Source organism: Schistocerca americana, chromosome 1, assembly GCF_021461395.2.
Source record: "Schistocerca americana isolate TAMUIC-IGC-003095 chromosome 1, iqSchAmer2.1, whole genome shotgun sequence".
Classification (NCBI taxonomy): domain Eukaryota; kingdom Metazoa; phylum Arthropoda; class Insecta; order Orthoptera; family Acrididae; genus Schistocerca; species Schistocerca americana.
In genome coordinates this window covers 338,089,839-338,106,077 of record NC_060119.1, presented here as the reverse complement: position 1 = coordinate 338,106,077, position 16,239 = coordinate 338,089,839, and the positions used below count along the sequence as shown (strand labels likewise).

General features: G+C 44.1%; 1 protein-coding gene across 1 annotated transcript in view; it reads right to left on the bottom strand.

Moving 5' to 3' along the window:
- Window positions 1-16,239, bottom strand: part of LOC124547900 (esterase B1-like) — a 97,010-nt gene that overhangs the window by 23,031 nt on the left and 57,740 nt on the right. The window contains exons 8-10 of the mRNA XM_047125143.1: window positions 14,838-15,003; window positions 10,877-11,061; window positions 6,465-6,597 (exon numbers count right to left, since the gene is read on the bottom strand). Coding sequence (XP_046981099.1) covers window positions 6,465-6,597; window positions 10,877-11,061; window positions 14,838-15,003 — 484 coding nt within the window. The remainder of the gene's footprint in view (window positions 1-6,464; window positions 6,598-10,876; window positions 11,062-14,837; window positions 15,004-16,239) is intronic.

The window sequence follows — 16,239 nt, the reverse complement described above, 5'->3', positions numbered from 1 at the left end:
GCAGAAAATTGTGCGTGATGGAACAAGATATTTCCACAATCTGTTAAGATTGAAAGAAAGATTTGACTTAACTGTCTTGAATTTGCAGATGATTTGGCGTTGTTAGCAAACAATAGCAAAGAAGCAAAGTTTGAGGTAGAAGAACGAGAACGATTAGCGGCAAAGTTGGGGTTGCAAATTTCTTTTGAGAAGACAGAAGTGATGCCTACCTTCTCAATCGGCAAATCCCATATTATACTCCACAATGCCCAAAAATTAATTTGATAAAAAAAGTTTAAATATCTTGGTGAGATTGTTATACTTGGAATGCCAATGAAAGAGCATCAATAGACAGTAGAACACAGAGAACTACCTGGGCAACTTACAAAAAAGCGATCATTTTAACAAATGCCAAAAATTCGGCATTATTCCTCCATTGTTAAAATGGAGGAAACTTACCCAACTGAAACATTATTTTAAATAAACACCCAAACAACACTTGACAAACTGCATAAAGTTGATATAAGAATACTCTGAAGGATTATCAATGGAAAACACCAAGCTAATGGTCAGAGAAGTTCTTTCCCAATTCGGTGATTTACTAAGAAAGTGAATCCATTGCTGATACAATGCGATAAAAAAAGGTTTCTTTTTTGGGCGTATTCCTCGCTTACTGAATACTAGACTCCTGAAACAACTTTTTGCCTACTTTTGGAACAGCAGAACAACTGGTTTAAAAAGTACAAACGTATGTAAATGAAATGAACATTAAGAAAGATCAAATTAAACAGACAGCAGAGAAGCTGTTGCACATTCGAAGCATCACTACGGTATTGCGTGATATTTGCAGAAAGACGAGCCTCCAGATGACTTAGAATGAAGAAGTTCGGAGTAAGGAGGAAATTGTTGACTACTAAGATCTAAAGTTGTTCATTGTAGACTCTGTTGTATAATATTTGATTTTATTGACCCAATGTGAGAGTAAACTGTGCCAATAAATAAATAACCGAAAGACTTTCCACACTGTGTGGTGTATAGCGTCTTAAGTTAGAATATCATCTCAGCTGAGAACAAAAGATATTTTCGGGTTCCGACTTTCAGGTATTTTCATCGTGTTCGTTGTTTCTGTGATATATAGGGTGAACACTGGCGGACCACAAGGACAGACTGCTGATTGGGATGGAGGAACAAACTTCCTGTGGATATGTGTCCGAAAATGCATCGTTGCCTCAGTAGATGGCCGGACGAATTAATGTTCCTCTGACCACAAGCAGTGTGTTTCTAGTGCGTTTTAGGCCGTGTGATTGACGCAATGTACTGTAAACAGCCAAACATTCTGGAATTCACGTCGAGAACAAGCCTAGTTGGTGTTGCTGTACGGCCAAGCAGATGGAAACGGTCGAGAGGTAGCACGGCTATACCAAAACATGTACGCTCACAGACAACCACATTACACAATATTTCAAGCGCTTTTTGGGTGTTATCATGGCTTCTTTTAGACAGACGAACACGCAGGGAGGGAGCGGACTTTGCGAACACCAGATTAGTAGGACAGCATTCTTCAGGAAATTGAAACGACCTCTTAGTGTAAGCTGCAGGTCAGTGTCCCGCCGACATGATGAAAGCCGAAGTACGATTATGTATATCCTGCATGACAACCGTTACTATCCCTACGAACTGCAACGAGTGCAAGGATTATCAGCAGCAGATTTTTCTCTACGGGAAGGATCTTGTCGATGGTTTTTGCAGCAGACCATGACAATTATAGGATTTCTGTCATCAGTCCTCTATACAGACGAAGCAGCCTTTACCAGAACTGGCATTATTAGTCTGCATAATCGTCATCTCTAGGCACTTGGTCTGAGGAACTTTTATTTGTCAGCACCGCCTACCGCCGCAACGATGCATTTCGGGACACATGTTCATAGTACATTTTTTCCTCCATTTCCCTTCAGTAGTCCGTTCCTGGAGTTTGTCAGTTTTATTAATGTTCACCACTGGGGATCCTGTTTGCTCTAAAAAAGATAGCCCACGGTTTTATTGTCAGTCAGAGAACCAAACACAACTCAGATATTGCACATTTCCTTCTTCTTAAGACTCAATAAGCCATGAGCCGTGCGCTCGTCAGAAATGAAGCCCCATTTCCTTCACTGCTGCTTGAGGAACTATTTCCTTGCTCCTCTGAGGGGTTTTGGAAATGAATATAACCTGCTGGAAATAAGAAACTGAGTCGCATAATTACGATTAAGTGCATGACAGTATTTCATCTCGCATGGTATACTGGTAGGATATAGTACAACAGTTTAGCACACATATGGAGAAAGTGCCTGGAATGAAAATCAAATGGTGTACGACTCTCAACCCCTCATTCCACCAAAATGTCCCCCTTGATAGGCGTCTTAGTATACAATTACAATTCGTTTTTATGTGTGGGTCCTTCGCCGGTACAAATTTCTTCAAAGAAGTAGTTTTCCAGATTAGTCAGTGTCTTTTAATTTGAAACAAACACTGTGTTTTCAGCATGTTGTGGTCGTCATAGCAGCAAGGAATAAACAACACACACTAATGGAAAAGAATCCCACCTCCAAGACAGAATTAATATAAAATATGTCTAGGTAACATACCTAAGTGTTTACCGTTGCAAGGTCACATCGCAAATGTGCAATACTGGTTCATTACTAACTACTCTATCCCCAGGAATGTTGAATGGAAGAATGGTGTCGTGGATGCAATGTGTCGCGTAGGTGCCAGTTGTCAGTTTGTGGGACTGAGTGCCATGCCTGTTGCACTTTGTCGGTTATGCGGATGACGCTGGAGTTGTTGTCCGATGATATCCGGTACATGCGGGATTGGAGACAGGCCTGGCAATCAAGCAGGCCAAGGGAACCTGTCGACGCTCTGTAGAGCATATTGGCTTCCAACGACGGCATGTGGTCTAACATTATACTAGTGGAATACAAACCCTGGAATGATGCTAATGAATGGCAGCACAACGGGTCGAAGCGCCAGACTGACATACAGATATGGAGTTAGGGTGCGTGGGATAACCACGAGAATGCTCCCGCTGTCCTACGAAATCGCACACCAGACCCCAACTGCAGGTGAAGGCCCAGTACGTCTAGGCCGTACACAGGTTGTTGCACGTGTTCATCTAAACTCTTTCTAATCAACACACAGTCATCACCGGCACCGAGATAGAAAGGGCTTTCAACAAAAACACAATAGACTTTCACTCCGCTCTCCAATGAGCTCACGTTGCAAACCTGGGTGGTTTGTTGTCAGTGGAGTGCACGCCACAGGGCGTTTGTCTCGGAGCTGACCTTGCGGTAACAGATCTGTGACAGTTCACTGTGTCACTGTGGTGCCAACTGCTGTAGATTTGCTGCTGTAGATGCAGTACGAGGCACCAGAGCCACACGCCGAACATGATGGTCTTCCCTCTCGGTAGTGCTACTTGGTCATACTGAGCCCGGCTTTCTTGCGACAGTGCATTCCCCTGACCACCGCTCCCAGCAATTATGTACAGGGGCTACATTCCTACCCAATCTTTCTACAATATCGCAGAAGGAACAACCAGCTGCTCATAGCTCTATTACACGGCCTCGTTCAAAGTCATTGAGGTGTTGATAATGGCGTCTTTGTTGCTTTAAAAGCGATCTTACTTAACATTAACTCACAACATCCAATCTCAAGGGTAACTAACGCTCACGACCGTTACAGCTCGTATTTGAAGCAAACCCGATCTGCATTCTCATAGTGGCGCCACTGGTACCAAATTTAATCGACTGGCGTGAAATCTTAGTAGACATCATCTTTAAGATGTACAAACACGCTTAACAACTTTCGTTCATCTCGTACAACTCCTTCATGGTGATGGGATTTTTTTCCCGTCAGGATATGATGAACACCACCATTGCGGGTACCAGCATAACTATCACAGAAGAGAAGTTAACGTCTCACCTACTTTGGTTTATTTAACATTTTACGGACGTCATCACTTCTTGTTTTTTCCATATAGCTTTGAGAATCAAAACACGCTGTTAGCATATACACTCCTGGAAATTGAAATAAGAACACCGTGAATTCATTGTCCCAGGAAGGGGAAACTTTATTGACACATTCCTGGGGTCAGATACATCACATGATCACACTGACAGAACCACAGGCACATAGACACAGGCAACAGAGCATGCACAATGTCGGCACTAGTACAGTGTATATCCACCTTTCGCAGCAATGCAGGCTGCTATTCTCCCATGGAGACGATCGTAGAGATGCTGGATGTAGTCCTGTGGAACGGCTTGCCATGCCATTTCCACCTGGCGCCTCAGTTGGACCAGCGTTCGTGCTAGACGTGCAGACCGCGTGAGACGACGCTTCATCCAGTCCCAAACATGCTCAATGGGGGACAGATCCGGAGATCTTGCTGGCCAGGGTAGTTGACTTACACCTTCTAGAGCACGTTGGGTGGCACGGGATACATGCGGACGTGCATTGTCCTGTTGGAACAGCAAGTTCCCTTGCCGGTCTAGGAATGGTAGAACGATGGGTTCGATGACGGTTTGGATGTACCGTGCACTATTCAGTGTCCCCTCGACGATCACCAGTGGTGTACGGCCAGTGTAGGAGATCGCTCCCCACACCATGATGCCGGGTGTTGGCCCTGTGTGCCTCAGTCGTATGCAGTCCTGATTGTGGCGCTCACCTGCACGGCGCCAAACACGCATACGACCATCATTGGCACCAAGGCAGAAGCGACTCTCATCGCTGAAGACGACACGTCTCCATTCGTCCCTCCATTCACGCCTGTCGCGACACCACTGGAGGCGGGCTGCACGATGTTGGGGCGTGAGCGGAAGACGGCCTAACGGTGTGCGGGACCGTAGCCCAGCTTCATGGAGACGGTTGCGAATGGTCCTCGCCGATACCCCAGGAGCAACAGTGTCCCTAATTTGCTGGGAAGTGGCGGTGCGGTCCCCTACGGCACTGCGTAGGATCCTACGGTCTTGGCGTGCATCCGTGCGTCGCTGCGGTCCGGTCGCAGGTCGACGGGCACGTGCACCTTCCGCCGACCACTGGCGACAACATCGATGTACTGTGGAGACCTCACGCCCCACGTGTTGAGCAATTCGGCGGTACGTCCACCCGGCCTCCCGCATGCCCACTATACGCCCTCGCTCAAAGTCCGTCAACTGCACATACGGTTCACGTCCACGCTGTCGCGGCATGCTACCAGTGTTAAAGACTGCGATGGAGCTCCGTATGCCACGGCAAACTGGCTGACACTGACGGCGGCGGTGCACAAATGCTGCGCAGCTAGCGCCATTCGACGGCCAACACCGCGGTTCCTGGTGTGTCCGCTGTGCCGTGCGTGTGATCATTGCTTGTACAGCCCTCTCGCAGTGTCCGGAGCAAGTATGGTGGGTCTGACACACCGGTGTCAATGTGTTCTTTTTTCCATTTCCGGGAGTGTATTTTCGTGTGATGTAGATTGATAAGACCCAGGAGACTGTGAGATGACTTCTTCTTGTCTTTAAAAACGAAAACAGTTATAAGCAACCGGCGTTATTAATGTACATAATTATAATAGTTATCTATCGCTTACTGTGATGAAACGGTCACGACTTGGTGCAGTGCTCGCTTGAGATAAAAGAGATAAGGCGATCATTAATCGTGCTGAGTACAGCGGTAATTGCTTTGGTCAAGATAAGTCTGGCCGTATACCGAAGGCCACATTGTGATAGCCATTAGTTTGTAGAAGACACATCTTGTGAGACACTGGAGTCGCTTTCGGAAAGACATGTCATCTGTCCCCGTCCAGCCATCCAGATTTAGGTTTACCGTGGCTTCCTTTAAAAACTTAAGGTAAATCCTTCGATGGTCCCTCTGAAAAGGACGCCGTCGATATTTTTCCCTCCCCTTCCCTAATCCGAGCTTCTGCTCCATTCCTAATGACTTCACTGTCGGCAGGACGTTAAACACAATTTTTTAAATCCTCCTCCGTCGCTTGTAATACAATGATAATGTTACTGAATTGAAATGTATCCATGAAATGACAAGAGTGCGAAAAGTTTAGAAATAGATTATTCCCGGTCATTCTGTGTTTACTGTTGCAGGCAAATGAGTTCTCTGTGGTTAATAGTAAGCTTCAAGCAACTTGTACCACACTATTCAACGATGCTTTTGGAATCGTGTTCCTTCTTGGTATGCCCTTCTGAAAATTAGCTTGACATAACTGTGCTGTTACAGAAACTGAATTCTTACGTTTTCTAAGAAAATATTCGTACAACGAAAACAGCTCCGAAATGTACACTGAAGCAATGTGATTTACAATTCAGGCAAAAACAGCAAAGAGTGACATAAATAAGACTATCAAAAGTATTTTCTCAACGATTCATTTAAAGATTTGTAATTATCTGAACTTTCATCTTGATAATCGGTGCCGATTTTGGAAAAGTGTTATAAAGTAAGTGACCTTTACCTACCTGGATACTGCGGCAAGGGCGTATTTGGACCTCTGTAGGCAAATTGATAGTAGTAAAAAGTCTGTGACGATGCATTGGCCATGAGATGCAGTATGGAATCCGTCGGCTCGGCGAATTTGATGTCCGTGAACATCTAAAACGATATGTGAGTAGATTTTCAGTATATGTTACATGAGGCATAGAAGTTACATTCTCAGTTTACAGTGCGTCTTTAATGCAAGACTGTCTCCGAGAATAATGCATCGAACCAGTAAATGCTGAATACTAAGGTCAGGATAATTGTACGTGTTTCTTAAGTTTTGTTCTTAGTCGTGAGTGTCTGTTTTCCAACATTCTTAAAGATCTCCAATGTGTTTCGAATCACGGAACACCACGCGAGCACCAACTTCTAGAGCACTGAGTGCTGCCAATGAGCGGAGCTAGCCAATATACTAGCAGCTTCTCTTCTGTCATTTGTTCGTCAGTGACGCATTGCTATCGGTTATTGTATAATTCAACGTTATATTCCAGACTATAAACTTAAATATATTTCATGTTCCACTTGGGGAAGTGTGTCTGCTAATCTGCCAATTACATGATTCGCTTCTATATGCCGCACACAGTATCTGTTCATATGATTTCTTTCTTTCACTTGGCTTCAACCCTTTCTGGAGATACGGCTCAGATTATTCGACTTTTCTCCAACTGTGTCGATGGTGATTTATTTTCATATTTTAAATTCACTACATAACATAAACAAAAAAAGAAAGAGAAAAACCTAAAGCGCACAGAAGGTTGATTGAATGTCAATGTACTAGTATGTAGGTACATGTACCCTTCAGTAACATGTGTTTAAATTCTTACAGTTGCAATTCTCCGTGACTTATGGACCGGCCACCAGAGTGCATCAATGTTATTGGTGTTTAGTGTTCCTATAAGGCCTGATACAGAAGGGGGCGAGAAAAACATCAGACGATGACAGTTCATCGCCAAGGGCGCAATGACCGTGAGTACTAGTCTGACGAAGTGCGACAGAATTAGAAGGAGCCTCATTAGGGGTCTCCATTTACCGGATGGTCGAATCGTGCTATGCCCTTATTTGTGAGGCATCTAGATGTGACAGTGGCCTCATGTTGGACTGAATGGAAACGTGAGTGCAGGCATATTCATCGACAAGTCTCCAGTCGGCCACGTCTGACCACCGCAAGTAAGGATCCCCGTACTCTGCACCAAGTACATCATAACGCCTTTGTATGTACGCCCGCCATCCGAGAACGTGTAATGGACTCCGTGTCGCTCTGTGTCATCCCGCATCATTTGTCGGAGACTTACGCTGCCACGTTAGGGAATTAGCATCCCACGCGTAGACTGCCGTTAACGCCACAACGGAAACAGCTCCGGTTTGAGTGGTGCCGTAACCGGAAAGCACGGACTGCTTATGAATGGCACCGTTTTATGCTCAGCGATAAATCGCGTTTCTGAACTATAGCGGATGATCATTGTCGGCAAGTAAAGCGGTGGCGTGAGGAGAGGTCCTATTATTTCTTTGTTTTGGAGACTCAGAACGGGGCTATTCCCAAACCGTAGTGTGGCGAGCCAGGTCACGGCTGGTAGGGACTGAGGGAACTCTGACGGCTCAGCCGTACGTCACCAACAGCCTCGGTCCTCGTATGTTACCTCTTATGCGGCAGTATCGTGTTGCCATTTTTCAACACATTAGTTCTTCTTCACACCTGACAGATGATTCTATGAAATGTCTGCGTGATGCTGAGTTAGTACTATCGCCAGCAAGCTCCGCAGATCTGTCCCCGATGGAACATGTGTGGCATCAGATTCGACGCATTCCTCGTCCCAGCACCAGTACTCAGGGTATGAAGGACCAGTTAGAACAGTTGAGGAGCAGCTCGTCTCAGGAGGCGATACGGCGAATTTGTGACGCACATCGCAACTTAATGAGTGCATACGCGAAGGCCGGAGAAGGCGCAACGTCGTACTGGTTAGAGGGCTCATTGTGGCGCATTCTTTTATGTTTGACACAATTTTGCAGTCACCAAAATAATATTGCATACTTCCTCAACCCATAAAGTTTCAACTCGTTTCCTCTTGCCCTCCTGGGTGTTCCGCCAGGTGCTGACTCATGATCTTAGCAATGGATTAGATGGCTTTTTTGCTGTCCAGTGACGTATAGAAATACATTTGTCCTCACTATGACGTATCATTTATACGCTGCAGGGTCACCAGCCATCTTACGTAACAGGCTTTGCCCGTTAGCGATCACAGGGCAGCTGTCTCCTGAACATTCTCAAATTTTCGTTTTTATTGCCAAACCCAGATTTATAGCACTGTGGGGTATATTCAAAGTACCACTTACAGTAATTCCAACTTTATTTGCCTTTGCACATCGGAAATGCAGGTATATTTGGCTTGAGTGTACAATTTTAGACTATGAGTCTTGTCAGAGATGTATGATTTTACTGCGAACGAGAGAGAAGCAAAACGTAGAAAAGTGAGCTTGAATGGGGCAAATATTTAATGTTACAGAACTTCACAAATTCCGCCAGAGAACCTTCGAGAGAGTTCCATATCGCTGATTCGTGATAGTATTCTGATGTGGAAAGTGTGAGGACAACGTACCGGCTACCACTCACATATTAAATAAGCAGCTTTGAACTCCCAAGACCATCCTCAGCAACAACCACATAAAACTACCACTTAGGATTAGATACAGAGTTCAGTTGCAGAGCAACTGACGGAAACGCAAAATGACAATTATTTCACGCTTAAGCGCAGAAAAAGGCTGGCATTTTTCTGTGGAATATAGGAGAAACGGTTTTTGGTGTGCTGAGTCACGACACATAATATGGTACGCTGATAGCTGTGTATGGTGCAGGCATACGGTTGGTGATAAGTATTTGCACCGTAATACAGTGAAATTCTGGGCCGTTCGCTTTATTTGACCTTGGGATATTTTAACTGCTTTGAGTAAAATAGACACTAGTTTTTACAATAATTTTTAAGCAATTATCATTGCATTCGTGTTCGAAAAAATTGGAACGGGGTAGGGGGAACAGGTAGCTCAAAGCGCCGACCAGAGCCCCCTTGCAACCCTGAGACGAATTACAACTTCAACTGTGTGTCAATTTCACATAGAAACACCGAAACATCTACATATCTTGCAGCACTGATATTGTAAATACATCCGTATTTAGTTGTACCAGATCTTAATTGACGATTTCACCTACAATTAAATGCTGAAACACTGACCGTGAATGAAGTGGTGCAGTGGTTGAGACAGTGGACGAGCCTGAGGGAAGGCGACCGCTCAAGCACCGTCAGACCGTTCAGGTCCAGGTGGCCCGTGGTTTCCCAAAACCACTTAACGCAAATTTCAGGATGGTTCCTCTGGGAAGGACATTGCCAGTTTACCCAATCCTAGTCCGTGCTCCATCTGTAATGACTTCACAGAATACGTGATGTCAGCCCGAATCTACCTTTCTCCCTGCGTAATAGCAACAAGCGAAGGTCCAGCATGATGTTAGTGGTGGCATGACGGTAGTCTTTGGTAACAACAGTAGTAAGCGAGTGGATATGTATAGCAGTTTACTGTAACTGTTCTTTGCGCTCTACAAGATGCACTACAAGTTTACTTGTATTCGTTTTAAGGTATCGCACACTTCAATGGAAAATTAGTTGAAACTTCAAACGTCCCCTTAAAAAATTATAAATGACTGTGCTTAAACCGACACACAATATTTTTTAGCGCAACGCTATCTGACCTTTAAAAATCCCTACAAAAGAATGGCCCTGACTAACAATAACCTATGCCTTTCATGAATCACTTACCTCACAAAAATTTTCGTTACTCAAACTACTGCAATACAGCGTGCGCCAAAACTGCCAGCTGAATAAAAGATTCTAACTACTGAAGGCACTAACTACTGATAGGCATAGTTAGCAAATGAAAGATTTTGTTAGGGAACAAACAATGTATTTTCCTTAATAGTGTTCAAAAGTCATTATATATATATATATATATATATATATATATATATATATATATATATATATATATATATATATGACATCCAGTCATACAAATTTACTCTCTCTGATGGACACACGTCCTGATCATCCGCTCTCAAAACTCCGCCATCTCACTTCCCACATCCACCACTGCTGGCGGCACACCTCCAACTGCGCAACGCTATGCGCTGTTAACAACCAATTGCCCAACACTACAATAGCAAATTCCAGCAGTGCAAACCAGCCACAGACTGCACACAGCACAGTCAGTGATTTTCACACAGAGCGCTACGTGACGTTACCAACATTAAAACCTAAAGAGCCTACTTACAAACTTTCCTGCATTCTGTTGTCTTACGAAGAGGTTTCGGTATTGACTGCTAACGTGTAGAAATATTGTTAGTACGTACCATAGACGCTTTGAGGAGACCCTCAGGTGTGTCTGTGATGTTATTGCCGGCTCCAAAGTAGAAGTCCTTGACCTTGGCGGCGAGGTCCTGCTGCTCCTCAGGTGTGTCCACGTCCCGGAAGTCACCGCTGAGGACGGCCGACAGGTTTGTGTTGAGCGTTTCCAGCCATTGTGGGTCTTCCAGCACTACAAATAAACGCACAAATCAAGATGAGGGCACCGTAATAGACAAATACTAGTTCGCACTGATGTGCAGTACTTCTGTCCTTGTCAGCTTAATTGAATCGGTTCGTCCAATTTCATTGTCAGCTGTAGTACGACTTTTCTCAGAGTTGCTGTCACAAGAGACCGAACACTTTGTGCGTTTTAAACATTTTATTGAAAATAATGTAACATTTGGACATGAGTTATACAGATTTAAAGAGTTCAAGACGCAAGAAGGGCTGCAATTGGAAGGACGAATGGGGGTCGTCCCCGCAGATACACACGCATAGGCTTCATCTGATGCAACGTATGTTCCAGAAATGAAGCGTAGTGGCATGGTGAACAGCGATCCTTCATATTTTCGTGCTGAAAGTTACCACTGTAAGAAGTCAGTCTTAGCTCAGGTCGGCTGTAATGAATTCCACGTCGGGTTTATGATGAACTTATATTTGTGTGATTCGTGTTCATAGACGGAACAGTCAGGGTGTTTAGCTATATATCATTAATATTCATTAATATCCTTAACTGGATATTCCATTCAGTTAATTTATTGGTGGTATTGTCTGCCTGCGCAGCTGATTGGTAACATGTTTGCCTAACATGCTTCGGACCCGGGTTCAATTCCCTGCCGGGCTGGACTGGATATTGTGTTGGCCTATTCATCATCTCATCATCACCGACACGCAAGTCACCCAATGTGGCGTCAACTGGAATAAGTCTTGCAAGCCGGCGGCCGAACTTCCCCAGGTGAACCCTCCCCGCCAACATTGCTAAGCGGTCATTTCGTTTCACTGATGATATTTAACTTACGTATTCGATTTCCAAACTATACAGTTTACTCTTCGGACGAGTTTGCGGCAGTGTAACTTAACCGCAATTTTTAAGTATATATATCTAAAACGTGACGACATCGGAAATCAGTGCTGCTCTTGAGTTTATCCAATACGTTTGGGGTTCATATTGGGCGGTTTATAGCCAACGGAAACTGACTGAGGCCTGACAAAGATTTCCAAGGAATCTGTCCGTTGCACACAGTTGAAAGACGACGACTGAATGCAAACATACGCGTACACGATGATTACTGATGTGAAGGTTGTTCCAGAACGGCAGTCACAAATGAAGGAACAATAGAGTGCAGTGAGTGACATTGGAGGATCAGCGGTCAGAGGTGTTACAAATAGCTGACACTATTGGCAAATCACAAAGAAAACATAATACATTGCATTAGAACGCTAACTACGAAATAGCTCTGTCCAACATGCATGCCTCATTTGCTGAATTCCGATCACAAGAAATTGCAAAACCATTTTTTCAGTAACATATTTTCTTTTATGTTGTTAGCACCGTTTCTACTTGTGTTTCAATAACATTTTGATCGTTCTTCTCTTTTAAGTTAACCAATTTTATGTTCCGAATTTCCTATGTGTCTGATGCGTTGCAGACCGCTTACTCCAGAAACGAAGCGGTATATTAAGGCAGTGGGTTAAACCAAGAGACCCTGGACGAAAAAGGCAATCTTAACACAAGTATTCTTTGGACATAGGACTCTTAACTTCGGCTGCGGAAGCCTATGCGTTTACATAAGAATTCATCTCAGTTAATATCTTTCAGAAGATAATATAGGGGACAACATTGGATGACAGAATATGAGAAGAGGATTGGTTAACAAAAGGAACAAACAATATCAGAGTTATGTAACGACAATGAACTTTCTCAGAAAACTATTTTGGGAAAGGCAGAGTTGTGAGATTTTAAGTACCAGTAGTTTGAACAGTGACGGAATTTGGAGCTTTTTGGCTACAAAATTTTCTCATAGCAAAAGTAATTTGCGGAAGGCGAGGTTTGGAGTTTCGTGAATAGATCATGACAGCCGCAGGTGAATGTGTTGTAGACTAGACCTTGCAGAATGGCACTTCGAGCGTGGAGCCTGTTCTCTGGGGAAGCTTTCGTACAACAGTATAAAAGAGCACTAACTAGGATAACATGGCAAGTACCATAAAGCGATATCCCAAGAAATTTGCTCAGAGGAAGAGGATTCAAAATGAGAGACCACGTGTCTCGGCTTATCCGTAGATACTCGACCGTTTGTGAGAAAACGACGGTCAAAGTTTTTATGTACTTTAGATGCCTTTTAGCACGCGATAATTTCAGCCAAAATGGTGGCGGAGTGGCTAGCGTCACGGATTTTTCAATTTTGCACCCCTTCTTCGAAACCTGATTGTTGTTTCTACTTATTTCATTTCGTTTATTTTTCATTTATCTACTAGTGTCCATAGAAGTTTACTACACGAATGTATCTTTTGAAGTTAACCGTTACAAGGGCGTTTGTTAATTGAAAGCTACAGCTGTGTTCCACACTATCATGCTTTAAGTATATAATTTATTTTGTATGGTATTTTCAGGGGTGAAAGGCTTTTTAAATTCTTTACTATTAGATTTTATTCATATACCAATTTTTATATTAATTCTCATATTTTATTTTATTCTTCAGGAAGATTTGGAGAAATCCCTTGGATGATACCGACCGAAACATAGTAACATAGAAATTCTGAACACCACGAGCATCGAGGGAAGGCTGGTTTGCCACAGAAGCATTTCTTCATAGGAAACTCACTTGAGAAAGAAAAGTCGTTGACATTTCTTAAGGTTTCACTCTATGGCAACTATTCCGCGGCAAACCTCAGGTAACGAATAACTTTACCGAAAACTGGTGCTTCCAGTTGATTATGAATGAAGATACACCACATGAATTTCACTGAGGACTATTTCCATTCAGTTGACTTTATTTATCTCATTCACAGAACTACACTTGTCAAACTAAACACCTTTCAGCCGACAAATTTCCAACCTTATTTTATTTGGCAACCAGGTCCAGCGTTTTACTACGCCATCTACAGGTCCCTGACCGACGCGTAGGAAGAATCTACCTTCGTCTTGATCATTACAGGGACCAGAAATACTGGTATTAGTAAATATCTGCTACAGTGATCACTTCGACGATCACCTGCTGACTGTTAGATAAACCAAACAGGAAATAGACGTACAATTAGTAGACGAACAAGGACAATTTTATTTAATTATACACTGAGAAACATTCACGTAGTTATCTCCTACGGACAGCGGTAGATAAAAGCAAACAAAAAGAAATGTACTGATCGAGTTTCGAACACGGAGCGCAAAATTGTACAAACCAAAGCTAGTCACAGCACCACTAGTCTGGTGAGCAGTTTACCTGCAAAGACATTTGATCCTCTTTTTGTCAGAAACGGTCGAGTATCTGCAGATAGGCCGAAACACGTGTTAGTTTATTTTGACTCCTGGTCCACTAAGCAACGTTTCTGGGAAATGGGATTACGACGCTTGTCGTGTTCACCTCTTAAGTCGAAGAGCAGGTGCGCTGTTACCTTAAAACTGCCGTCTTTTACTGTAATGTCGAGAGCTTGTCACTTACACTTCTACTTCCACGCCATCAGAAGGTGAATTCGTTAGAAAAACAATAATACTAATAATACTACGCGCTTCAGTCCGGAACCGCCCGATTGCTACAGTCGCAAGTTCGAATCCTGCCCCAGGCATGGATGTGTGAGATGTCCTTAGGTTAGTTTGGTTTAAGTAGTTCTAAGCCTAGGGGACTGATAACCTCAGATGTTAAGTCCCATAGTGCTCAGAGCCATATGAACCATATGCAACCTGGATAAACGTTGTGAAACGCTATGAATGCGTAGGAGGAGAGGAAGAAAGGCGCAGCTGTGACGTACTGGGCAGCAGCATGTTGCCGTCGGCCGTGGTGACGCCGGTGATGAAGGGCACCTGGTTGAAGCGGCCCTCCCTGGCCAGCGTCTGCGGGGGTTCCGGCAGGAAGGCACCCGCCAGCGCCGGCTCCACGATGGGCACGAACGCGAACTGGATGTAGCGCATCTTCTCCTGAAACGCGAAGAGATTGTCTCCTAGAGAGTGGTGGGCTGCAACACATCTACACGTCACACACTACTAAAAAGAGAATAGATTAGGGTTTAACGCCCTGCACCCCGCCATCATCTACATCTACATCTACACCCATACTCCGCAAGCCACCCGACGGTGTGTGGCGGAGGGTACCTTGAGTACCTCTATCGGTTCTCCCTTCTATTCCAGTCTCGTATTGTTCATGGAAAGAAGGATTGTCGGTATGCTTCTGCGTGGGCTCTAATCTCTCTGATTTTATCCTCATGGTCTCTTCGCGAGATATACGTGGGAGGGAGCAATATACTGCTTGACTCTTCGGTGAAGATATGTTCTCGAAACTTCAACAAAAGCCCGTACCGAGCTACTGAGCGTCTCTCCTGGAGAGTCTTCCTCTGGAGTTTATCTATCATCTCCGTAACGCTTTCGCGATTACTAAATGATACTGTAACGAAGCGCGCTGCTCTCCGTTGGATCTTCTCTATCTCTTCTATCAACCGTATCTGGTACGGGTCCCACACTGCTGAGCAGCATTCGAGCAGCGGGCGAACAAGCGTACTGTAACCCACTTCCTTTGTTTTCGGATTGCATTTCCTTAGGATTCTTCCAATGAACGTCAGTCTGGCATCTGCTTTACCAACGATCAACTTTATATGATCATTCCATTTTAAATCACTCCTAATGCGTACTCCCAGATAATTTATGGAATTAACTGCTTCCAGTTGCTGACCTGCTAATTGTAGCTAAATGATAAGGGATCTTTCTTTCTATGTGTTCGCAGCACATTATACTTCTCTACATTGAGATTCACTGCTAATAAATCGACGAGATTTATACTGCACTATTTGATAATGAAAATTAACAACATGACGGAAAGAGTCCGCGTAACATTAACCTTTATTCATATATTATGCTGCTTGTATCATGTATACGACCACAATCCGATGGGCGTACACACGGAAGTGGATGTGCTACAATATTTACAGTGTCTTGTGTAGCCCCATCTAGCAACAGACCTGCAATCGTGCATAGAGGCGGTCATATATGTGCCAGATGACAGTCTGGCTGGTATGTTCCACGCTACTACCACCCGTTGTTGCCCCCAATGAAGCGGCATTTAAAGTGGCGCACACCGAAGCCGGATACTGTCCCATCAATTTAGACGCAAGCCCAAGAGGGCAAGGAAGAGACCTGATGATCGGCTGGACCGCATAAAAC